Source organism: Amblyraja radiata, chromosome 9, assembly GCF_010909765.2.
Source record: "Amblyraja radiata isolate CabotCenter1 chromosome 9, sAmbRad1.1.pri, whole genome shotgun sequence".
Classification (NCBI taxonomy): Eukaryota; Metazoa; Chordata; class Chondrichthyes; order Rajiformes; family Rajidae; genus Amblyraja; species Amblyraja radiata.
In genome coordinates this window covers 14,816,488-14,841,824 of record NC_045964.1, presented here as the reverse complement: position 1 = coordinate 14,841,824, position 25,337 = coordinate 14,816,488, and the positions used below count along the sequence as shown (strand labels likewise).

Sequence of the window (25,337 nt, the reverse complement as noted above, 5' to 3'; positions counted from 1 at the left end):
TGAATAATTACTTCTTCCATGCAAGGAGTTCCAATGATTAATTGTTCAAAACATTTCTGAACCCGGTCACCCTGTTCCTGTTCGTGAATGGAAGTGGTTACACGAGAGTGAGAATATGGACAAACAAATGTCGGAGTTGTAAAATGCAGAGAAGGAAGACTTGCCTGGCAGGTCAGGCTGGGCATGACCTTTCAGAGAATTAAAAAAAAGAAAACAAACAAGCTGAGCCAATATCACAGATTGGATGACTGATAGAGAAAGCAAAGACTGGAGACTGCCTCTCAAAGATGTCATGATCCACAGTTCCGATTTATTCCTCGATCGTAATACTTTGCTTTGTTGTTTTGTTAAATAGTAATTTGCAAGCAATTTAATTGTTTTTTTAACATATCATGATCATTCATAGGGCCCTACCTAAATTCCAGGAAAAACTTCAAACAGGATCATCTCTGTTTGATAAACCTGCAATGGACAACAGTTCCACTTTATTATTTGCTGCATTTGGTGTTGCAATAGGTGACGTTGCTCCCTTCTTTCAGGCGTCAAAGATTGTAACGTCCAAGAGTTTTTTTAAATTTCAATTGCACTCTTTATCTTTCTCTTCCCTCCACTCCCTTCACATTACTCAGAACGATTCTCTACCATTTTCTGATCCACCCTTCTCTGATCCTGAATGATCAGTCCTCAGCAGAGGCCTCGGCTTACCTCACCTATGTCCCCCTCTCAATGAATTCTGAACTCGACATGACATTGAACTCTTCTTCCATTGCCAGTCTCCATACTTATTTCTTTGACTAGAAGCCTTTCCCCCAAACCTTTCACGTCTGCATTACTCCCTATCCACCTCAGCCCTCCTCTTTGCTGCCAACACTAAGGTGATCTGTTCATTGAAACTGCCAGTGCAACATTGCTCATCTTGATTCTTCCACTTCTCTGTAGTATTCTGACTTATGGCCTTCTCCACTAAGAACCAACCCCAATAATCATCAAACCTGTTGACAAGGATGATATCATTTTGGTCTGGTAAACTGACCTCCTTCTCGCAGAGGCCAGGCATCACCTCTCATACATGTTCACATGCCTTTTTGAAGATCTTGACCTGGCTGTCAAACATCAGGCCTTGCTCACTTGACAGTTATGGTCTTCATTTACACAGGAGACCCTTCTTACTTATATTTGTGACACTTCTGAAACCCTCTGCCATTTTAACCTTTTTCAATTCCCTGGTCTCAAGACTCATCTTTACCATGGGCAGTTCCAACCCCTTTGCACCTCCACCTGGCATCAGGATGGTCTGAAGACCCTCTCTGCTCTCTCCTCGAGCTCTCTCCTTGAGCAGAGAGGGCCAATCTCTCTGGTATCCACCAACACACCGATTTGGTCTGGCTGAACTTTTTCTCTTACTGGACAACTTTTCCTTCAAATCTACTCACTTTCTCCAGATCAGAGGTGTAGCTATGGGTATCAAACATGTTCCAAGCAATGGCTGTCTTTTTATGATATGCGGAACTGTCTTTGCTTTAGGTCCTCTCTGGGCCTTCTCCCTCTTCTCGGTTTCCTGTATATTGATGACTGCATTGTTGCTGCTTCAACAATACTTTTGCACCCAATTTCCACACTGCTCATAACTTCAGATGGTTATTACCTGATTCTTTCCTTTTCTGCACTTCCCTGCTGCCATCTCAGGAGCTACAATCATCCATAACAAACTTACTGACTCCCACAGCTATTTTGGCTACTCTTCATTCTACCTTGCTTCCTTTAGGGACTCTGTTCCATTCTCCCAGTTCCTTCGTCTCCATCGTATTTGCCAAATAATACTTTCCGTGCAGGTACCTCTAGAACACTTTCCTTTTTCCTGAACCCTGACTTCTTTACCACAGTAACAATGCCTTTGATCACATCTCATCCATTTCCTGCACTTCTACTCTCATACCCTCTGCAGTTCGAACAAGATTAGAGCTCCTTTGCTTGACAGATTATTCTCCGCAATTTCTGCTACCATGAAAAAGATTCCACTACCAGACTTATCTTCCCCTCTCCTCCCCTCAGTATTTTGCAGAGACCAATCCTTTTATGACTCTGGCCCACTCTTCCATTCCCAACCACCCCACTTCTTGCAGCATTTGCAAATGTAGCCGATGCGTGTCCTTTCACCGCTTCCCTACCTACCATCCAAGGACCCAAACACTCAGGTGAAGCAGCAATTCACCCAAATAGCATGTTGCATTCGGTGTCTACTATAGCGGAGAAACCAGATACTGATTGGTTTGTGGAGCACCTGCATTCAGTCCACAAGGGCAACTCTGAACTGCCACTTTAATTCTCCATCCCACTCTGACTTTGAGCTATCAGTTTCTGGCCTCCTGCACTGTCACAATGAGGCTAATGTAAGCTTGAGGAACGGCACCTCACCTCTCATCTCCGTAGGTTGCAGCCTTCTGGACTATAATTGAATTCTACACTTTCACATAACCGATTTTAGTCACCCATTCGTGATATTGTCTCAGTTTGTTTTGGTTTTCAGAATAACCTGCCCTGCATATTGTTCTGCTTTCCATATTATAGCGATGTTACAAAACTTACCTTCAGCGGCGCTGCAGTTCTGCCACTGGCCGTGTGCACGACTTTGGCGCCTTTGAGGGGGGGGGGGGGGGGGCGGGATTAAAATGCCGTTTTCTCCTGCTTATCTGAGGCGGACTTCCTCGGGCTGCTAGCTGCTGAAGAACAATCGATCGGACTTTCGTTCCCGATTTTTAAAATTTATTTAATCGCGAGACAATTCAATAATTACATTAAAATAAAAAGCAACTTCTAACACCCTCAATGCCTATAACGTGACGGATCGCATGATCGGGACAAAACAAAATGTAAGTCGTCTATTTTACATATAAACTTGTTTCTCGGGATGGCTTTAATCAAATTTTACGATGCGAAAATGTGATTTGGGCCCCATACGAACCGGCAGTGTTTTTCCTGCCGATATGGGTTTCAAATTCACCGCAAATGCAATGTTACAATCGATCGCGTTCCAGAAAAACCCACTCCCAAGATTATTTAAATGCTCTTTTTTTTTGGACAATCATGTCATAAGAGCATCTAAATCGTCTATATTTTGTGTTATTGTTCACCCATAGTCAATATTTTTAATACAAAATATCAGTTTTAGTCCCATGTATTGTGCAAAAAAAAAAAAAATTTAAATTATATTGAGTGGATGTTTCTAGATTAATTTATGGGAATTAAACATTAAATTCCTTCCATCTGGCATATAAATTCATGACAGTGAGATTTAAAAATCATGTTATATTGTGAATTCATGTGTGAATGGGATTAGTTTGTTATTTGGATACTTAGGGTATTTAAAAGAAAAATGTATATATATATACTAGCAACTGATCTTCTCCATAAAGACTTGGTCTATTGCTAGAAATTGTAATTTATTTACCTATCTGTTATGGATTTACAGCATATAATACAATAATATTAAAGTTCTGATCTTGAGAATATCACATTTTTGAATTTTCAAGGCAGTCTGGGTGTTTATTACTATTTCCGTCAAAACGGTCAATTTTGTAATTAACTACAATTAGGTAATTAACTAATTATATGCTTTAATTTCAGGTCATCCTAGTAAGATGTTTTATATTTGTTTCAGAATGCTTCAATCTATAATAACTGAACATTTCATTCAGTTCTCTTGATTTTTAAGAAAGTTATGGGCTTTTGACTGTCCTCGATCACAGCTTTTGTGTTAAGACAATGGGAAAGCAATAGGGAACAAGATGCTAATTTCCGAGTATGTAAATGGCCATAACTTTTTAAATACTGAAGATATGAAAGTGAATTAGGTGTCAAATTAAACTTTTTATGCTTTATCTGATGGGATAAATTGCACTTGATTTTTAAAATCTCAAAATGTTGTAACATTGCTACATATTGCAGCTATTAGGCACTTCTGTCCGTGTTTTAACTCTAACTCCTCCCATTCACTCTGCCTATACAATCTAATTTACAGCTTATCGCCGAGGTCAGCCTGGTTTTACCCAGTCAGAAACATTAAGAAGCCTTCAACTCTGTGCAGCTTTGCACATTATCCTTCCTTCTTAGATTTTTTGAAAAGTCAACCCTACAGTTTTGAGCTATTATCCTTCCTTCCTAGTTCTGATGTAGAGTCTTGAATCTGAAACATTAATTAATGCTGTTTCTTTTCCCACAGATGCAGCTTGACTTGCTGAATATTTCCAGCATTTCTTGCCTTATTTTGTATCTCCAACATCTGCAGTTACTTTGATTTTCATGAAACCTCACCAGGAAATCCACCATGTAACAGACCTTCCACCTGGGTCTGCCCACACCACTACCTTTAGCCCTACCTGTTGCTGATTGTCCCTCCCCAGAGAAAGTGTCTAGCACAGAAAAACACGTGAGTGAGCAGCTGGTGCTTGCCAATAATGATGTGCGGCAAAAACTGAGGCAGAGACTACAGTCATAATCACAGTTTAGATAAAGCCTTAAGGACACACATTCACATTCAAAAGTCAGTAGGTTGGAAACAGAGCAGGTGCAATACATCTGTTCAGGTTTGTATAGTATTATTATGGACCTCAGAGCCATTGAAATAGTTTTAAAGAATACTTGCAGATGTAGTGTAAGTAAGGCAACCAATTTAGGATTAGCAAGATCTTCCAATTGCTAATTTCATAACCACCAGATAATTACTTTAAAGTTGTTCAGTGGATAAATATTAACCAGGAAACTGAAAAATTTTTACTACTTGAAATGAGATATTTTTGCCCACCCGAGGGTCAGCACATTCTCAGGTTAATATCTCCCCTTAAGAGGGCACCTCAGCAACGTCAGACAAAAATAGGATTAGCATTTCAAGTCAATGCTTTCTGGTCTATTGTGCATTCCATTTCACATTATTTCAGATTTCCAGCATCCAAAATATTCTGCTTTTGTATCACAAAACTACATTTCTTAAATTATTCACAGGAATTACAGTGTAACGCATTACAATTATTTTTTGAAAAATATTTAACATTTTGTTCAACACTCCACACTCAAAGAACCACATGCACTTTATGTCACTGATTGTTCTTGAAAATTGATGTAGGAATCAAAGCTGGTAACAGCTGCTTTATTGGAATCAGTCTGTTCCGTAGTGCAAGAACATCGTGGAAAGGAAACAAACAAGTTGTCTTCCACCCAGCAGGGGCACTGTAACCAAAATGTTAGCTGCTCCCATCAGTCTCTCAAATATAATTTCCATTGCATTTTAGTGTATTTTGAGTTTGATTCCTTTAATGAATTGTGTTGGAACTTTTTGGTTTGAAAAATGGTGGTTAAGGGAGCAGAAAGTTTGGTATTTATGTTCTGTCACCCATGTGAATTCAGTGTTCATGAAAGGTTAAAAAAATGACTGGTAGTTGTGAAGTGACTGGAGTCCACAATTTGTCTCCATATCCTCTGAAAGCCATCAAGACTAAAGACAGTTCTTCATTTCAGCTTTAAACGTTCTGATGGTAGAATTGTTGAAATTCCAGACCTTGTAGACAAGGGCCAGGGCCAAAGCCAATGACCACGTCCTCACTGGAGACAGGAAGAAGGCAACAATCCCATAGGTTTTCTGCAGGAAGTAGCAGGCGTAGGCTTGCCATGCAAGAAACCCCACCAGACTGATGTGCATGAGACCGGAACTGATCCATCCGGTGTATTTTAGGTGGGACCGGAAGTAAGCCCCTCGGCAACGTAGAAGCAGGCACCAGCACAAGTAGCAAATCAGCGGAATGTTAAAAAATGTCAGCTGGTGAAAAAAAATTACACATTGCATTAAAAGGGAGAGGCCTGCTGAGATTACAGTGGTAGAAATGGACTGGTATTTTCTGGATGCATTCCCCATTTCTTGTCTCCCACTTCTACAACTTCGTCTCAGGACCCATCTTTAGTTATTCCAGTTTTACATTAAGACCGTTCTCTGCAACTGCACTTTTATCACAGATGGGAGGCTATCTGTTCCCATTGGTTTCTAGCCATTTCTGGTGAAATGTGAGAAAGTTGGTGGCAAACTTGAGTGCACTGGTTTTTAACATGAACCTAGATATACAGACCAGACCAAGTCATTGGCTGGTCTCCTTCCTTAAAGAGCATCCATGAACTATCAGGATTCTCACAGTAATCCAACAGTTTCATGTTATTTTCTTTCATTCAATGGATGTGCAGACAAACTTAATACCTCATTTTTACCTACTGATTTCTGTCTACTATTTCCTGATATTTTAAGCCAAATCAAATTTCTCCAACAGTAACAGTGAATATTTGTGTCCTCTGGATTATGAGTCTTTTAAATATCCATTCCAAAATGGAAAGAGGCCCTTTGGCCCACTGAATTCACACTGACCATCGATCACCCATTCACCACAGTTCTGTTACCCCACTTTCTCATTTCCTACACTCCAAGGGCAATTTAAAGAGGCCAATCAACTGCACATCCTTGGGATATGGGAGGAAACCAGAGCACCCAGAGGAAATCCATGCAATCACAGGGAGAACATGCAAACTCCACACAGACAGCACCCGAGGTCAGGATCAAACCTGGGTCACTGGCACTAGCAGGCAGCAGCTCTACCAGCTGCTCCACAATACCACCCATATTGCTTTTGGAACTAAGCAAACTGAGGAAAAATTTGAGGTGTTAAACTTCCAAGTGGGTGAAGGGGGAAGGGTATATTTCCTTTGGCAGAGGTGTTGTTAACTGCATTAGTTACTCAGTAAATGGATTTGAGAAAGAAATTACTCCCTGAAGTGTGGGTCTTAAACTCATCACTGCAGAGATGACAGTGACAGTTACAGGCGGCACAGTGGCGCAGTGATAGAGCAGCTGCCTCACAGCACCAGAGACTCGGGTTCAATCCTGACTATGGGAGATGACTGTGCAGAGTTTGTACATTCTCCGTATGATCACATGGCTTTCCTCCGGGTGCTCCAGTTTCCTCCCACTTTCTATCGACGTATGGTTTGTAGGTTAATTGTCTTCTGTAAATTTCCCTTAATGTGCAGGATAGAACTAGTGTACGGGTTGCTCGTTGGTCAGCACAGACTCAGTGGGCCAAAGGGCCTGTTTCCATGCTGTATCTCTAAATCTCATTACCTGGATGAACAGTTTAGATTAGTTTAGAGATATAGCATGGAAACAAGCTCTTCGACCCACTAAGTCTACGCTAACCAGAAATCACCCGGACATTAGTTCTACACACGAGGGACAATTTACACAAGCCAATTAACCTATAAACTTGTAGGTCTTTGGAATGTGGGAGGAAACTGTAGAAAACCCACCCTATCACATGGAGAATGTATAAGCTCTGTACTGACAACACCCATTGTCATGATCAAACCCAGGTCTCTGGTGCTGCACCACTGTGCTGCCCAGATCTCTGGCACTGTAAGGCAGCAAGTCTACTGCTACACCACCATGAGGTCTGCAACCTCCAAAGTGACAAACCAAGAATTGGGAGTATTCTGCATATCTCCATCTGAGATCAGCATTAGTTCGTTTTATCCACTACATGTTTTCTTGCTACCAATCCTGAGCAACTGTAAACAATTTATTTATTTACTCTTATCAAAACCCCGCTCAGAATGTTGTTAGGCACAATATTAATCTCAGCATCTAATTACATTGATTAGTATTATCTACAATGTTCAAGAAATTGTCAGTTTACCTGAAGGATTCCACAGAAAAAAGTCAGGCTCCCCTCCAAGAAGTGACCATCAACAATGATACCAAAGACAAAGCAAGCTCCAAAATGGTCATCAATTATCTCACCAATAAACCAGGGCCCTGTAACATTGCAAAAGTGGTGCTGAAAATTTTACAACTATGTTAAAACATGGAAGAAAGGGAAAGGAATTAAACTATTTGTTTCCTTCTAAAGCACATTATCACCTTAGGAAACAAAACATTTACAAGAAATATTACAGGCAAAGACTTACGTTATTGAACTCCTTGATTCTAAGTTCATGGTTGATCCAGGACCTAACCTCCATGAATCTAGCTTTTGCCTCTGTCACAATCTCTAGTTAAAGTTTCAGATTTAAATTTAACAGTTGACCCAGCATCAGTTGTAAGTAAATGTAGTATACTTATGTGGCAGTGTTCGGTCGGGCTGTAATTTTCCAGACTTTGCCTAGATCCTAGATTCCCCGAACAAAATCTTTGCCCCTCCAAATTCTCACTTGACTCCCATTTAAAATCTCTGGCGTTGGGACCATCCGGATATAGATATTAAAATGAACAAATGATGGACCACCAATGATGGCTCATGTACAACCAGTTTCTTTCATTCTTCTCTTAAAATTAACATATTATACTGTTATATTGCTTCAATTGAATATATCAGAAATAAAATTTCATGACTAGCTTTTAATACATTTAAATTATTTGCAATCTACATCTTTTAAAGACCTGAAATGGATGTTCATAAACATTTTGAAATCTTTCTTCCAGGGATGATGAATGAATTTACAGAGACTTAATCTCCATTAGTTGAGTTTTAATCACAGTATTAAATATTTTACCAAACGGAAAACATCACTTTAAGTTTTTAATCCTATAATTTAAAATGCTCGTGTTCAAACTCTCTAATCTCCTCAAGTTCTTCAGGTCTGAATTCCTCCAAAGATTGGTCAGATTTGCCTTGCCCTGCCCATGTTGCTCAATTAGAGTGGATTATTTAATTTAGAAATTTGTCCTTATGATAAACTCCAGGATTACATCAAACTACAGTAGGGAACTCTGAATAAATGCAAAGAAGAGCTGAGAATCAAATAAAACAATAGGAAGAACTAAAAATGAGGTAGAACAAGAACAAATAATGCTAATCAAATGCAACATTAATAGAAAAGTCATTACGGCACTTAACTGTTTGTATAGAAAAGCTTGTTAAAATACTCACCCACTGCTACATAACACGTGAATAGTAAGACGGGATAATAGAGTATATTGGTCTTTGAGAACACATGAAATGAAAAATTCACCAGAGCAAAGAAACCAGGGGTATCTGAAAACAAAAGGAGATTGAAAATATTTTATAGCAAATTAAAGCAATTTTGTATATTTAGAAGAGAACCTCAAGGAAACGGCACAGAGATCATTCAGCATTGGTGAAAGCTGTCTCATTAGTTGCACTTTTCAATAGCCTTGGACAATTTTCAGATATTTGTCCAAAACTGCTGAAAGCTTTTTTTTTTTTTCTTCTTTTTTTTTAATTTGGCTGGCATCTTCCTTTTAGGTGATGTATTCAAAAATTCAGAACAGCTCACTGCAGTAAAATGTACTCTCCTCTTTCTCTCATGGGACTTGGATGATATTGGCAAGGCAAAAATTTATCATGCAAGCTGCTTCATGCACTGTTGCAGTGCTTGTGGTGTAGATTCTCCAGTAATATTGTCAGGAAGCGCAATCTGGGACTTTGACCCTACACTGACGGTGTATAACTTGGATGGGAATTTCAGATCTGCTGTTCCCATGCACCCGCTGTCCTCATTCTACGAAGTGGGCGGAAATTTAATTGTGAATGGCTACAATGTCTTTCGTAGATAATGTGGCAGTGGCAAGAGGATGAATGTGCAGGATAGTGGATGGTGTGGAATGATAATCATTTTTAAAGATGCTTTAAAATAGAAATAGAAGGCCATTGAGACACCTTGTTCTGTTATGCTATTGAATAGGGTCATGTCTGATCTTCTACTACAGCCCCTTGTCCCCGCACCTATTCTTGATTCACATAATTTTTTTTAAATTATTGAGTGTGAATATGCTCAGTGACCTGGTCTGCACAGCCCTCTTGAAATTTCAATAATTCAGAGCATTTTGGTGAAAAAGTTTATTTTTCATCTCTTATCCAAAGTGACCGACCCCTTATTTTTCGAAAGTGACACATAGCTAGATTTGCCCAGAAAGAAAATGCCCTTCCCCCTAACTCTCAGTCTGAAGAAGGGTCTCGACCCAAAGCGTCTCTTTGTAAGCTTGAACAAACTGTATTAGTGAAATGTTCAATGATGGAGAATTATGTGCAATCAGAGGGAAAGGAGCCATTTGATCTTAACCATCACCCTTGCAGATGTGGTTATGCGGACGTCGAGCAATGATGAATGGTGATGAGGAGCCAGAAATCTGATTTTCTCTTTTCCTCTGGGTAAGCTTCAGAACTCAGGAATCAACCTAGTAATTGTCAGTGCAACCTCACAAAGGTCTCACCAAGTTGCTATATCATCGCAATAGGACTTCCATTATCACAAGAAATGGAGAGATGGGAATAAATTAACACCTTCTGTTTTCTTAACCTGCAGATTTATTTTTTGGCACTCATGGACAAGGATTTAGCTTTCACATTGATCCACAAAACCCCTCATCTAATCGCTAGGCCGGAATACAGATTTATTGAATACCTTTATTGAATTGAATACCTTTATTTGTCATTCAGGCCTTTCGGTCTGAACGAAATTCTGTTGCCTGCAGCCATACATGTAATAATAACAAAACACAATAAACACAAATTAACATCCACCACAGTGAGTTCACCAAACACCTCCTCACTGTGATGGAGGCAAAAGTCTTAGAGTTTCTGTCTCTTCCCTCCTCTTCTCCCTCTGCGCCGAGGCGATACCCCACCGGGCGATGGCGGCCCGGGGGGTGGTCGAAGCTGCCCGCAGCTGTTGCAACGGGTGCTCCGGAAAACAGACACCAGCCAGTGACCTGCGAGCTCCCGACATTGTCCTCCACTGGCCCGCGGCCGAGCCCAGGATCCAGGTCGCCGCCGCCTCAGCCGCCGTAGCACCGTCTCCGCTCCGCACCGGGCCGCCCACAAGGCAGCGTCTCAGCCCCGCACCGGGCTGCCCCCACGGAAGAACCTTCCAGCCGGTAGCCGTGCCGGCCGCACAGGAGTGTCTCAGCTCCGCACCGTTCGCCCTCACCGGAGCGCCGAGTCGTGCCGCTACCCGGACGTCGCCACAGCTCGGTGAAGAGCAGGTGATTTTAATTCTTTGCGTTGGTCAAAATACAGATAACCTAATTTTATAATGTCATTCATTATCTTAATGATCTATCTACCCAGGAGTGTAATCCACTCAAAACCTATTTGCCAAAGGGAGCGTCAGGGAGGTGTCCTCCAACAGTGCACTGTTTTTCTTGCCATCGTTTTCTCTCTCAAATCAGCTGAGATATTGAACATAACCTATATTTTCAACAGAATTTAAACAGAATCAAACTGTAAAACACACAAAGTTACCTTTAAATCGTGGCTTTGCCAAGTAGCGGAAGGCGATGATTACAAAGAGATTAATCAGAAGGACCAAAATAAAGATAACTTTCAGCTGCAAAATATAAGGTTGCATCATTAAGGTCTGTTATAAATCTACTGACTCCCAGAACTATCTATATTGCACTTCTTCCCGCCCTGCCTCCTGTAGACTATCTTCTAGTCCCAATTCCTCTGTCTATGCCGCATCTGCACCCAAGATGAGGTGTTCCATATTAAGGACATCTGAGTACCCTACAGCACCGTTCTAGCTCCCCCTTCCCCCAGTTGCAACAGGGGCAGAGTCCCCCTGATCTTCATCTTTCACCTCATCAGCTGTCGCATTCAGCACATAATCCTCCGACATTTTCGCCACCTCCGAGATCCCACCAATAGTCACATCTTCCCATCTCCACCCCTTTCCACAGAGACCATTCCTTCTGCAACTCCCTGGTTAATTCATCCCTTCCCACCCAAACCACCCCTTCCCAGGTACCTTCCCCTGCAAAAGCAGGAGATGCAACACCTGTCCTTATACCTCCATCCAGGACCTCCAACGGTCCTTTCAGGTGAGATAGAGGTTCACTTGCACCTCCTCCAACATCATCTACTGTTCCAGGTGTGGATTCCTACACATCGCCGAGACCAAACTCAGATTGGGTGAACACCTTCGCTCAGTACTCCTTGACCTACACAATCTCCCGGTTGCCATACACTAACTCCCCTTCCCATTCTGACCTTTCTGTCCTGGGCCTCCTCCACTGTTAGAGCAAGGCCAAGCGCAAATTGTTAGAATAGCATCTCATATTTCGCTCAGGCAGCTTGCAACCCAGTGGTATGAATATTGATTTCTCTAACTTCAAATAACCCTTGCATTCCCTCTCTCCATCCCTCCCCATCCTAGTCGTCATACTAGTTTCACTGTCGCCTGCTGAGTTTCACTGTTTGTATTACTTGTTATCACCTTCTCCACAGCCAACAATGGACCATTGTGGGCTCCACCTTTCCTTGATCGTTGTTGCTGGCTTTGATCTGTCTTTATACATATCTTTCATTCATTTGTTCTATGTACCTTTTCATATCTCTCGGTTCCCTCTCCCCGTTTCTCAGTCTGAAGAAGGGTCTCGACATGAAACGTCACCTATTCTTTTTCTCCAGAGATGCTGCCTGACCCGCTGAGTTACTCCAGCTTTCTATGTCTATCATTAAGACATATCCAGTTCACAACATATCAAGCTTCAATACTGTTAGCTCATCTCTAGTTCCTAAAGGAACAATCCTGGGCCACTAGATCTCATCGGACATGGCCCTGGGTCCCACTTTGTGCATCGGTGCAGCTCTGCATATCCTTGGTGTTGGTACCATGCTTGCATAAGAAGGAGTGGGAAAGGGGGGCAACTAGACAGCTAGTAGCAAAACTACAACTATTGCCTTGATTAACTTTTTACACCATGAACTGTCAGGGGCCTGCTCCACCAAGTCCTACTACCTCAGAGGATCAGCGACATTTGAAATAGTTGAAGTATTTAAATAATGTTAATATGCTGCAAGGAATGGTCAAGGCCAACTTATCAATCTGCCATATGCAATGCCTTGTGTCCCTGGAGAAGGAACACAGGGTTTCTTCTGTTTGATGTGACACCATTGTGGTTTGTACTTGCCTGTAGTGCAAACTCCAATTACATTTCATTTATTTTCTTTCATGTCCTTAAGAAAGCTACAATGAATCACGGAACACACTAAAAATCCATTGGACTGAATGTGGAAAATAAAACTCTCAAAAACAGAGAAAAATGTAGAGAAAACCTCCCTCAAAAGTAAACAACATCGAATCAGAGAGCAGAGAGTGACAGTGAATAACACAGCAAAGATCAGATTAAAGGCAGATCAAAGCACACAGTGAGGGCAAATCACAGAAAAGACAGCCAGAGAGAATGACAGTGATTCACAGTAAACTGCAGAGTGACAGTGAATTACTTTTTCTTCATGAAATCTGACTAATCCGTTCTCTTTTTAGCCACATTTTCACCTCACTTAATTTAATATTCTCAATCAGTTGTACCCTATTGGTTCACTTTTCTAGCTACATTTTCTTTGCTGAAGGGAATATATTTGTGAAGGACTTTGGATTATTGAATACCTGCCATCCTATTCAATTTCTCTATCTTTCTCAGCCAACTCAATTCTAATTGGCTGGGTTTAAGACTCACATTCAAGAGGAAGAGGTACTGAAACATATTACAGGCAGTTCATACATTCTAATTTCTACTATTTCCTCCACTTCTCTGGTACCATTCTGTAATGGGAACACAAAACTAAAAACCAAACTCTGCACAATCCAACCAAAGTCCTTCCTGAACCTTTGCTGTCTTTCTAAAGCCAATGGTTGTGCTTACTGTGATGTGATGAGGAGCCTGGATGATGAATGAAGCCATCACGTCGAAAGGGAGCAGTTTGATGTCTTCCATTGTAAACTTATGGCCTGCAACTGTGGTTCTTCCAGCTTTGTCCTGAGATCAAAAAAATGTGATTCACTATGAGGAATAACAAGTGTGAGCAGTTTACTTATATTTAAGGTAAACTAGCTGTGGTCCAAGCCTTAGTGTTGACAAAGGGATCCATGTCCTACTTAAGTGTATCCCAGATTGAGGAGCAGAAATTGGGTATTCCTTGGGTTTGAGAATAGGTGATTTCTCACGCCGCTGCTGCTACCTAATCAATCATCGCGATTTACCAATATGCCTGTTACAGAGGGATGTGCCCAACCAGATCAGCAAACCTATGGAGATTCTAGATTGAGTGAGCATTTATAGGTGGAAATAGGGCAAGAAGCGGTTGAATTTTCATTAAGTCAATGTGAAAGGGCAAAGAACTGCAACAACCAGGTTCAGGAATAGCTACTTCCCCTCAGCCATCAGGCTATTAAACCTGGCTCGGACAAAACTCTGATTATTAACAACCACTTTCTGTTATTTGCACTTTATTTGCAGTTTATTTATTCATGTGTGTATATATTTATATCATGGTATATGGACACATTTATCTGTACTGTAGTAAATGCCTTACTATTTTTCTGTGTGCTTAAGCAAAGCAAGAATTTCATTGTCCTATACAGGGACACATGACAATAAACTCACTTGAACTTGAAATGCATGAGGGATTTTGGACAATGCCAAATTACAATTAAAGACAGAGGGAATCAAGTTAACAAATCCTTTGCCCTTAGAAAGCTTACAATAACAACACCACAGTTTTTTTTAAACCAATGCTGTAACATTTCCTTTGACCATTTTATCTCTCTACTTTTTACCGAGAGCATTGATTCCCACTAACTTACTGCCCTCAAACACTTTCTGTTGTTGCCTTTCTTTACATGCAGTCTAAAATAATAAGTCTCAAAGACTTTAGAGTCAAGCAAAATGTGTTTGTTCATTTAATTGATGAGCCTTCACTTTCTCACATTGCAATGAAGGATTGAAGTTTGGGTTGATTTCCCTGCTGTGGCTGACACTGCTAACAGAACGGAGTATCAAATACATTACTTTCTGCTCTCTGGCTAATGTGCATGGCTTCATTACGCTGCATTAAATGTTACCCAGTTCATCAGTGATAGGAGCCGAATTAGGCCATTCGGTCCATCAAGCACCCGCCATTCAATTATGGCTGATCTATCTTCCCCTCTTAACCTCTGAACCCCATTCTCCAACCTTCTCCCCACAACCCCTGACACCCCTAACCAGGAGCACTTTCAACTTTTTTTTTTAAAGGGTTAATTATCCAATTCACCACATTAATTGTTATTACCCACTGCTGGGCATGCTGGAGCTCCCAGTTGCTAACCATTTTAACTTCCCCATCTGACCTTTTTGTCCTGGGCCTCCTTCATTGCCAGAATGAGGCCACACACAAACCAGAAGAACAGCATCTCTTATTCAGCTTGAGTGCCTACATCCCAGCAGTATGAATACAGAATCCTCTATTTACTATGTTATGAAATAATAATTAACCGTCTCCATAAGCATTGCCTGACCCAAGAGTAGATAGTTTTTTGATCTATTTATTTTAGATGTCTATCTGCTGAATATTGCTTTGGTATTAAAGAAAACTAACCTGTGCATGGACTTCAATGTAGTGTACTCCTGCACCATAATCCATCGGCCGCCAAAGAAGCGTATGGAGTGGACCTTTGATTTGGACTGCACTGCCCATTGTGATACCATCAATTTTGACAAGTACCGAGGTAACATTTGCCGTGGAGAAAGCTAGGACCCTGATGATGAATGTAAGCCAAGTTACCAACAATAATCAGTCCACAAAGCTGTATTAATTCCCACATGTTGTTATTTTTATTTCTGCCACCAGATCTCCAAATAATCCAAATATTAGATAGAACATTAATTTACGTTAATGCAAAATGTACAATGGATAAGGTAGATGAGCTCAAAGCTTGGATTAGTGCATTGAACTAAAAAACATGAATAAGAGAAGAACATGACGAACAATTCAACTTTCCAGGGTGTAGATGTTTCAGATAGAAACATAGAAACATGACAGAAAGGAATGTAAAATAGTTTAGGGAGTTGAGTGATCAGTGAAATTGTTACAGCTGCACTAAGGACATCTTGGAGAGTTTATCCAACAAAAGGCCATATGGGTGGAACTCAGAATAAGAAAGGTGCAGTTACTATGACATGTATACTATAGGCATGTGGTATCAAGAAAACGATATAGAGGCAGATCGTGGAATGATAGAAAATGAGAGTTATTATAGTGGGTGCTATTAATTTCCCTAATACTGACTGAAACACCTTAGTGCCAGGGACTTAGATAGGGCAACATTGGTTCAGTGCATCCAGGAAGGTTACTTGATAGAGTATAGTCCAGCTAGGGATGGGGCCGTACTAGACCTCGTACTGGGAACGAGCCTGGCATTTTGGGATTTAGTTTTGAGATACAGCGCGGAAACACCGGCCCACTGAATCCGCGCCGACCAGCGATCCATGCACATTAACGCTATCCTACACACGCTAGCGACAATTTGTACACTTATAACAAGCCAATTAACCTACAAAGCTGTACGTCTTTGGAGTGTGGAAGGAAACCGAAGATCTCTGAGGAAACCCACGCGGTCACGGGGAGAAAGTAACCAAACTCCGTACAGACAGCTCCCGTAGTGGGGATCGAACCCAGGACTCCGGCGTGACCATAATTCCACAGGTTGTAAAATAGCTATGGAGAAGGGTAGACAGGTCCTTTGGTGAAAGTGCTACATTGTGGGCAGGTTAACTGCAACAATGTTCAGCAGGAACTGGAGGAAGTAGATTTAAGGGCCTGTCCCACTGTACGAGCTAATTCAAGAGCTCCCGTGTTTCCCCTGATTCGAACTCGGAGAATTACAGTAATAGCCGCTCGTAGGCACTCGGGGCTCTCGTGGACATCTTCCCGAGCTTACCGCGTTTCCCGAGTACCTGCCGTTAGCATTACGAGCTGCTAAGAGACATCCCGAGCTCCGACGTATCCGCTACGTACATTCTACGTGCTTACCACGAGTTTGATTTTTTTTTTTTAACTCGGGAGAGCTCTTGAATTACCTCGTACAGTGGGACAGGCCCTTAAGAGTGGCTGTTTGAGGGCAAATCTACATCTAACATGTCCTGTTCTTGTAAAGCTAGTTGAGTTCATGACCAGAGGATGAAAGATAAGGATGGCAAAGTTCAGGAACTTTGGTTGATAAAAGATGGATAAAAATGGAGAAAGTGGATTGTCATCCTTGTAATATAGGAACGATCCTCTTTTCCCCGAAAAAACTGAATAACACAATATATAAGAAGAACCCAATTATATATGGTGCAATAAGAATTTGGAAACAAATAAAATTATCTTTAAAATTAAGAAATTTATCATTGTTAATGCCAATAGCGAATAACCCTTTATTTAAACCATCTCTTATTGATAAGACATATAACCAATGGGAAAGTCTCGGAATTAGAAGGATCGGGGATATGTACGAAATGGGAAATCTACTATCATTCCAACAATTACAAATAAAATTTAAACTGAAAAACAACCAATATTTTAAATATCTTCAGATTTATGATTTCATGAAAAAATATATACAAGGATATCAAAAAATAACTTAATTATTGGAAGAAGCAATGAATATTGAAGCTGACTCACAAAAATTAATATCATATTTATATAATAGTATTCTAAATATAGACCTACCATCGACAGAGGTACTTAGAGAAGAGTGGGAACGGGAACTAATGATAAAAATTACGAAGGTTACATGGGAAAAGTACTTGATATATATTCACAAATATTCGATAAATGTAAGACATAATCTAATTCAATTTAAAATTTTACATAGATTATATTATTCAAAAACAAGATTGAACAAATTTTATCCAAATATATCCGCCATTTGTGATAAATGTTTATCCCAAAATGCAACTATAACGCACTCCTTAGTTTCCTGCATAAAACTTTATAGATTTTGGAGTGATATTTTCGAAATATTTACAAAATTATTTAACATAAGAATGGAACCTAATACTGAAATGATTATATTTGGCGTAATGGAAGATGGGAATAAATTGAACACATCTCAAAATTTATTTTTTAACTATGGTTTAATAATAGCAAAAAAATTAATACTTAAATTTTGGAAAAATACATCAATACCAACGCTTAAAATGTGGATTGCAAGTAAGTTGGACACCGCACATCTTGAGGAAATGCGATTCCTCCTAATGGATAAATCAGACCAATTCATAACAAGTTGGTCTCCATTTGTCGTCTTTTTGGAATCATATGGTGCAACACAATTGTAAAAAATAACTGTTTCAGGACTGGACGAGGGATGGTCAAGATTATAAACAATGATCACATTACTTTTTTTTTTAATGTTTTATGCTCTTTTTTTAATTTTCTTTTTCTCAACTTTCTTCACTCATTCGTCTTTTTTCTTTTTCTTTTCACACTATATATCTCACGTCTTTCTATCCTTTACTATCTAATTTATTTTTCTTATTCTAATCTTTCTTTAATATAACAAAAAACAAAAGCTGTACATAAAATGTATTATGAAAATATATATTAGGCACTTTGGTGCCATATGATTGTACTTACTTCTAATTAAAAAAATATATTTTAGTCAAAAAGCAAAACGAAGCATTTGTAAGATTTAGGTAATTGAAATCGGATAAGGCCCTTGAAGAAGTAGAAAATAACTTTAATAAGAAATTAGGCTGAAGAGAGCCATGAAATGAGTTTGGCAAGGAAGGTTATGGCATTTTATATGCAAGAGGTTATCTAGGGAAAAAGTAGATTTAGAGATTTTGAAACTCAAGGAGAAATGAGAGAATGTTATGCATGTAACCAGAGGGAGTAGGTGATGTGCTTAATGAGCACTTTGCAATAGTATTCATTAAGGTGTCATGAATATTCGTGAGATCGTGGGGAGATTTGTTGTAATTCTTAGGCATATCGATATTAAATAGGTGTTGTTAGGCGTCTTGAAAAACAATAAGGTGGATCCCAGGACCTGATGATGTTCTTCATTTATTTATGAGGGAAATCGGGCACAAATTATGGTTGGCATAGTTCCACAGCTGATAGAGCTGCTGCATCACAGTGTCAAAGATGCTGACCTCAGGTGCTGTATGTGTGATGTTTGCACGTTCTCCCTGTGATCGTGTGCATTTCCTCCGGGGCTCAGGTTTCTTCCTAAGTCCCAAAGACATGTGGGTTTGTATGTTAATTGCCCTCTGTAGATCGCCTTTGTGTGTAGGGAGTGGATGAGAAAATTGAATAACATAGACCTAATGTGAACGGGTGATTGATGGTCTGTGTGGACTCAATGGGCCAAAGGGCCTGTTTCCATGCAGTATTTCTGAAATCTATATCAGAAAATATCGGCAATTGAGCTGTACATCAATGGTGGGGAAATTGTTTAAGATTTTTAAGGACAGGATTTACTCACATTTAGAAAATATTATTAGAGATCATAAATGTGGCTTCTGTGGAGAAGGTCCTGTCTCACAAATTTGATAGAAATGTTTTGACGAAGTGTCTACATGGACTTTAGTAAAGCATTTCACAAGATCTGGAGTATTGTGTGCAGTTTTGGTCTCCTAAATTGAGGAAGGACATCCTGCTATTGAGGCAGTGCAGCGTAGGTTCAGAAGGATAATCCACGGGATGGCGGGAGGAAATATTGGAAAGACTAGGCTTGTATTCACTGGAGTTTAGAAGGATGAGGGGCATCTTATAGAAACATATAATATTATAAAAGGACTGGACAAGCTAGATGCAGGAAAAATGTTCCCAATGTTGGGCGAGTCCAGAACCGTCTTAGAATAAAGGGGAGGCCATTTAAGACTGAGGTGAGAAGAAACTTTTTCACCCAGAGAGTTGTGAATTTGTGGAATTCACTGCCACAGAGGGTAGTGGAGGCCAAATCACTGGATGGATTTAAGAGAGTTAGATAGAGCTTTAGGGGCTAGTGGAATCAAGGGATATGGGGAGAAGGCAGGTATGGGTTACTGATTGTGGATGATCTGCCATGATCACAATGAATGGCGGTGCTGGCTCGAAGGGCCAAATGGCCTCCTCCTGCACCTATTTTCTATGTTTCTATATGTTTGTCCAGAAGATTAGGTCACGTGAGATCTATGTTGAGATGGTAAACTGGATCCAAAATTGGCTTGGTCATGGAAGACTGAAACTCGTAATAGAGAGTGTCTTTCTCACTGAAGGTCTGTGACCAGTGGTGTTTAGCCAAGATCAGTGCAATGCTTATAAATAATTTGGATTAACTTGTAGGTGCTCTGATTCATAGGTTTGCAGGCGACATGAAAATTAACAGAGTTGAGAAAAACAAGGAAGATTGTCAAAGTATTTAGACCAGTTAGAAATTTACTATAGGGCATAGGTGCAAAATAAGAGGGTTAAAATTTAAATGAGATTTGTGAGGCAAGTTTTTATTTTTACACAATGTGGTAAGTGTGCTCCAAGGGGAGGTGGTGGAAGTAGACATAAGGCATTCAGACAGACATGAATAGGCAGGAGATCATTAGGTCATGTGATAGGAGCAGAATTAGGCCAATCGGCCCATTCAATCATGGTTGATCTATATCTCACTCCTAATCCAATTCTCCTGCCTTCTCCCCATACCCGACACCCGTACAAATCACAAATTTATCTATCTCTTCCTTAAAAATAGCCACAGACAGCCTTCACAGCCTTCTGTGGTAAATAATTACACAGATTCACCACCCTCTGACGAATGAAATTTCTCCACATCTCCTTCATAAAGGAACGTCCATTAATTCTGAGGACCTCTAGTCCTAGACTCTTCCACCAATGGAAACATCCTCTCCACATCCACTATCCAAGCCTTTCATGTTTCAATTAAGTCCCCCCCTCATTCTTCTAAACTCCAACAAGTATAGGTCCAGTGCCGTCGAACGCTCTTCATATGTTAACCCACTCATTCTTGGGATCATTCTTGTAAACCTCCTCTGGACCCTCTCCAGATCCAGCACATCTTTCCTCAAATATGATGCCCAAAATTGCTCACAATGCTCCAAATGCAGTCTGACCAGTGGCTTATAGAGCCTCAGCTTTACATCCTTGATTTTGTATTCTACCCCTATTGAAATAAATTGCCTTCTTTACTACTGATTCGACCTGCAGATTAACTTTTTGGAAATCCTGCACCAGCACTCCCATGTGCCTATGCACTCTGATTTCTGAATTTTCTTCCCATTTAGAAAAGTCTACGCCTTTATTTCTACTATCAAAATGTATGACTCTATACTTTTCTGCACTATATTCCATCTGCCACTTCTCTGCCCACTCTCCCAACCTGTCCAAGTCCTTCTGCAGAGTCCCTGCTTTCTCTACGCTACCTGACCTTACACCTATTTTTGTATCATCCGCAAAATTGGCCACAAAGCCTTCAGTCCCCTCATTCAAATCATTAATATACAACGTGAAGAGTTGCGGCCTCAAAACCGACACCTGCGGAACACCGCTAGTCACTTGCACCCAACCAGAAAAGGCCCCCCCTTATTGCCACTCTTTGCCTTCTGCCATTCATCCAACCTGATATCTATGCTAGTATCTGCCCTTTGATACCATGGACTCTCATCTTCCTTAGCAGGCTCACATGTGGCACCTCATCAAAGGCTTTCTGAAAATCTAAGTATTCTAGGAAAATCTAGATGGTGGCATGTAGACCATGTGCAGGCATATGGAAGTTCATCATGGACATTGTGGGCCGAAGGGCCTGGTCCTAAGTTGTACTTTGGGTTCTGAGGCTGCATCCTAGACAACATTCTGGTGAATCTCCTCTGCTCCCTCTGCTATGTAATCATCGCCTTTCTGCAGTGTGGAGACCAGAACTGTAATTAACATTTCATTTATTTTATTTAGCGAATGCAAAGTCCTTTAGCCAAGCAGTTGCCTCTTGATCTGCTGTATGAAGGGTGACAAGTCCTCCTTTGAGTCTTTGTTGAGGGCATGCTTCAATGATGTGTTGCATTGTTTGCTGCTCTCCACAAGCACACCGTGGGGTTGGGCTGCTGCCCCATTTGTGAAGGCTGGCCAAGCAGGGGCCATGTCCAGTCCTGAATCTATTCAGCGTCGTCCACTGCTTCCTTGGGAGATTGGTGCCAGGGACCGGTAGGGTGGGGTCTGACACCAGATGTTTATTTGGGACGTCCTTGGACTCCCATTCCTTTTTCCAAGCTGATTGGATGGTGAAATCAGCTGGTGGTGGGTTCTTCCAAATTGGTCGTCTAGATGGAAGTCGAGCAGTGGGTGGGTTGAAGATGTCCATGTGAATTGGCAGGTGAGGGGACATTTCATAAAGTTGTATCATAACCTCCCTGCTCTTATAATCTATTGATGGCAAGTATCCTCTATGCTTTCCTCATCACCATGACTATCTGTGCTGTCACCTCCAGGAATCTGAGCACACTTGTGTTTCTCGATATCCCAAGGGCCTTACCATTAATTTATCTTTTGCTCTTTGTTTAATAATTTTATATATTTCATGATGAGCATCATGCCAGGCATGAATCATCCAGGAATGACTAAGGAAGACTGGCTGTGCTCCAAAAGGATGGCTATGACAGTCAATGAGGGGCTGAGGTCATCTCCCAGACTAATCCAATGACAGCTGGTGATGAGATAATTGAGAATTGTAGCATCAGTTAACTTATTCTAATTTATTTCCAAAGTTATGTTTTAGTTTTGAGTTTCGCTTCCTCGTGGTGGTAGGGAGTGATAAATCGGTTTGATGGTGTTATAAATCGGTTTGGAGGTTACATTATTTTGAGATGGGAAAGGCTTACCATACCCACTTGATGTGATCCTCTAAATTGATATTAACATTTAATAACAATGTGGCTTCTACGTAAACATCATTGCTCTCCTTCGCCCAAGTGGGCATAAACTGAACCAATCCATACAGGGGAGATGACAATAAATGATGATGTACAGATTCCAGCATGATCTTCAGGTAGTCTTTGCAGTTCAGAATTCAGAGTTCAGATTGTATCAATTATTCAAGCTTCTGCGTTGTTATTTAAGGTCTTAAATGCTCCTCTCATTTTAGTCATTAACTGTTGGTTGCACTCAAATATTCATTATAATCGTCCAAAAGATTTGAAATACATTCTCATCTATCTCGATCAACAAGTTAGGGAAAATAAATCCTTAGATTCATCTCTGAACTTGTGAGGGGGATAGCCTTAGACTTCTGGATGACAATGAAGAGGGTACTTTGACTACTGGATTATATTGATCAGTTTGTAAAATGGACAGAGCAATTGAAGGTGGAGTTTTATCCTGAAAAGAACGAGGAGTTCACTTTGGGAGGAAAAAAAGATGCCCCCCCCCCCCCTCCAAGTCCACGCCCAACATCAGTCACTCGTTCACACTAGTACTATGTTATCCCACTTTTTCATCCACTCACCTACACACTAGGACAATTTACAGCAGCGAATTAACATTCTGACGTATGCCTTTGATATGTGGGAAGAAACTGGAGTGCCCGAAAGAAAACCAAGTGGTCACAGAGAGAACATGCAAACTCCACACAGACAGTGCTTGAGATCAGGTGTAAACCGGGTGTCCGGTGCTGTTGAGACAGTGGCTCTACCAACTGAGGCGTGGTGCTGCCCCTTCATACAGAATGAAACCAGAACCCTAGAACATAGAACAGTACAGAACATGATCAGGTCCTTCGGCCCACAATGTTTGTGCCGAACATGATGCCAAGTTAAACTGATCTAATCTGCCTGTGCGTGATCAATATCCCTCTATTCCCCGCACTTCCATGTGCCTATCTGAAAGCCTCTTAAACGCCACTATCGTATCTGCCTCCACCACCAATGCGTTCCAGACACCACTACTGTGTGTGTAGAAAACCTGTCCACACGTCTCCATTAAACTTTCCCCCTCTCACTTTGTAGCTCTATTCTCTCGGGAGTATTGCAGAACTGCAGGAACTTGGTGTACAGGTTCAAGGATTTCTGAAGGGGGCAGTACAGGTAGATAAATTGTAGGCATACATAATGCTTGATTGAAATACAAAAGTATTATTATTGGTTAGGCCAGAGTTGGAGTACTGTGTAAAGCTCAATGGAAGAATGTGTTGCACTGGAGAGAGATTTACCAGAATCTTGGCTGGAATATATTTTAGTTTAAGGAGAGAATGGATAGGTTGATTTTGGGGGCGGGGGGGGATTTTGGAGCAGAGAGGCGGAGGGAGGGCATGAATGTCCGACTGCCACCTTGCACCATCATCTCTTTCATTATTTTATCTCTCCTGCATTTCACCCAATTACTGAACGATCCTTTTGTCCTTTCCTTCCCTTCCCTTCCCCTACTTTTGTATTTGTTGGAAACCTGTTGCATCTCCAACATTATGCAATTCTGATTATCAGTCTAAAGTATTAACTCAGATTCCCTCTACAGATGAAAATGTTCAAGAAATTGCAGACAAATCTGAATTAATTGAAAAAAATGGACACAAGTGCTGGAGTAACTCAGCAGGTCAGGCAGCATCTCGGAAGAACACGGATAGGTGACGTTTTGTGTCGAGACCCTTCTTCAGACTGATGGTAAGGGGGGGGGGGAATAAGAAAGCTGGAAGATGGGAGAGGCAGGTCAAACCGTGGCAGGTAATAGGTGGACACAGGTGAAGGGTTTTGTTTTATAAGCCAGAGATAAAATCAGAAAGTGAGAGAATTGAAGGGTTGCAAATTGTGAAGCCAGAGGGAGGAAAGTAGGGGTGGGGGAAGTTAAGAATGAGAAATGGGAAGGAACCCGGTAACCATTTTAACTCCCTTTCCCATTGCCATTCCATTACTGACCTTTCTGTTTGGGCCTCCTCCATTGCCAGAGTGAGGCCATATACAAACTGGAAACTTGAGGAATAACACCTCATATTCTGTTTATGTCGCTTTATGAGTCCCATTTTAGGTGACCTCTAACTAATCCCCCCTCACCCTTTCCTTTCTCCCCCACTTCAGGAAACAGAGTGATGTACCTGCCGCAGTCAGCATCAACGGTGCTGAAGCGGAGGTGGTCAAGAGCTTCAAGTTCCTGGGCATGAATATCACTATTTGTCCTGGTCCGACCACAGTGGCACTACAGCTATGAAAACACACCAACGCCTCTATTTCCCATGAAGTCTAAAGAAATTCAGGACCTCTCCAATGACACCAACCATTTTCTCTTGATTCATCGTAGAAAGCATTCTATTCAAATGAATCACAACTTGTATTTCAGCAGCACCGGAAATTGGAGGAACAGCACCTCATATTCCGCTTGGGGAGTCTGCATCCTGGGGGCATGAACATCGAATTCTCCCAATTTTGTTAGTCCTTGCTATCTCCTCCCCTTCCTCAGTCCCCCTGCTGTCTCCTCCCATCCCCCAGCCTTCGGGCTCCTCCTCCTTTTTCCTTTCTTGTCCCCACCCCCGATCAGTCTGAAGAAGGGTTTCGGCCCGTAACGTTGCCT

The 25,337-nt window shown here is 41.1% G+C and overlaps 1 protein-coding gene across 4 annotated transcripts in view; it reads right to left on the bottom strand.

Moving 5' to 3' along the window:
- Positions 1 to 4,488: 4,488 nt before the first annotated feature.
- The window catches only part of tmem62 (transmembrane protein 62), a 58,972-nt gene continuing 38,123 nt past the window's right edge, over positions 4,489 to 25,337 (bottom strand). For all 4 annotated transcript variants that reach the window (XM_033026753.1, XM_033026754.1, XM_033026755.1 and 1 more), the window contains 6 exons: positions 15,411 to 15,570; positions 13,697 to 13,810; positions 11,292 to 11,376; positions 8,958 to 9,062; positions 7,725 to 7,843; positions 4,489 to 5,809 (listed from right to left, as the gene is read on the bottom strand). In XM_033026753.1, the coding sequence (XP_032882644.1) occupies positions 5,489 to 5,809; positions 7,725 to 7,843; positions 8,958 to 9,062; positions 11,292 to 11,376; positions 13,697 to 13,810; positions 15,411 to 15,570 (904 nt within the window). In that variant the 3' untranslated portion in view covers positions 4,489 to 5,488. The remainder of the gene's footprint in view (positions 5,810 to 7,724; positions 7,844 to 8,957; positions 9,063 to 11,291; positions 11,377 to 13,696; positions 13,811 to 15,410; positions 15,571 to 25,337) is intronic.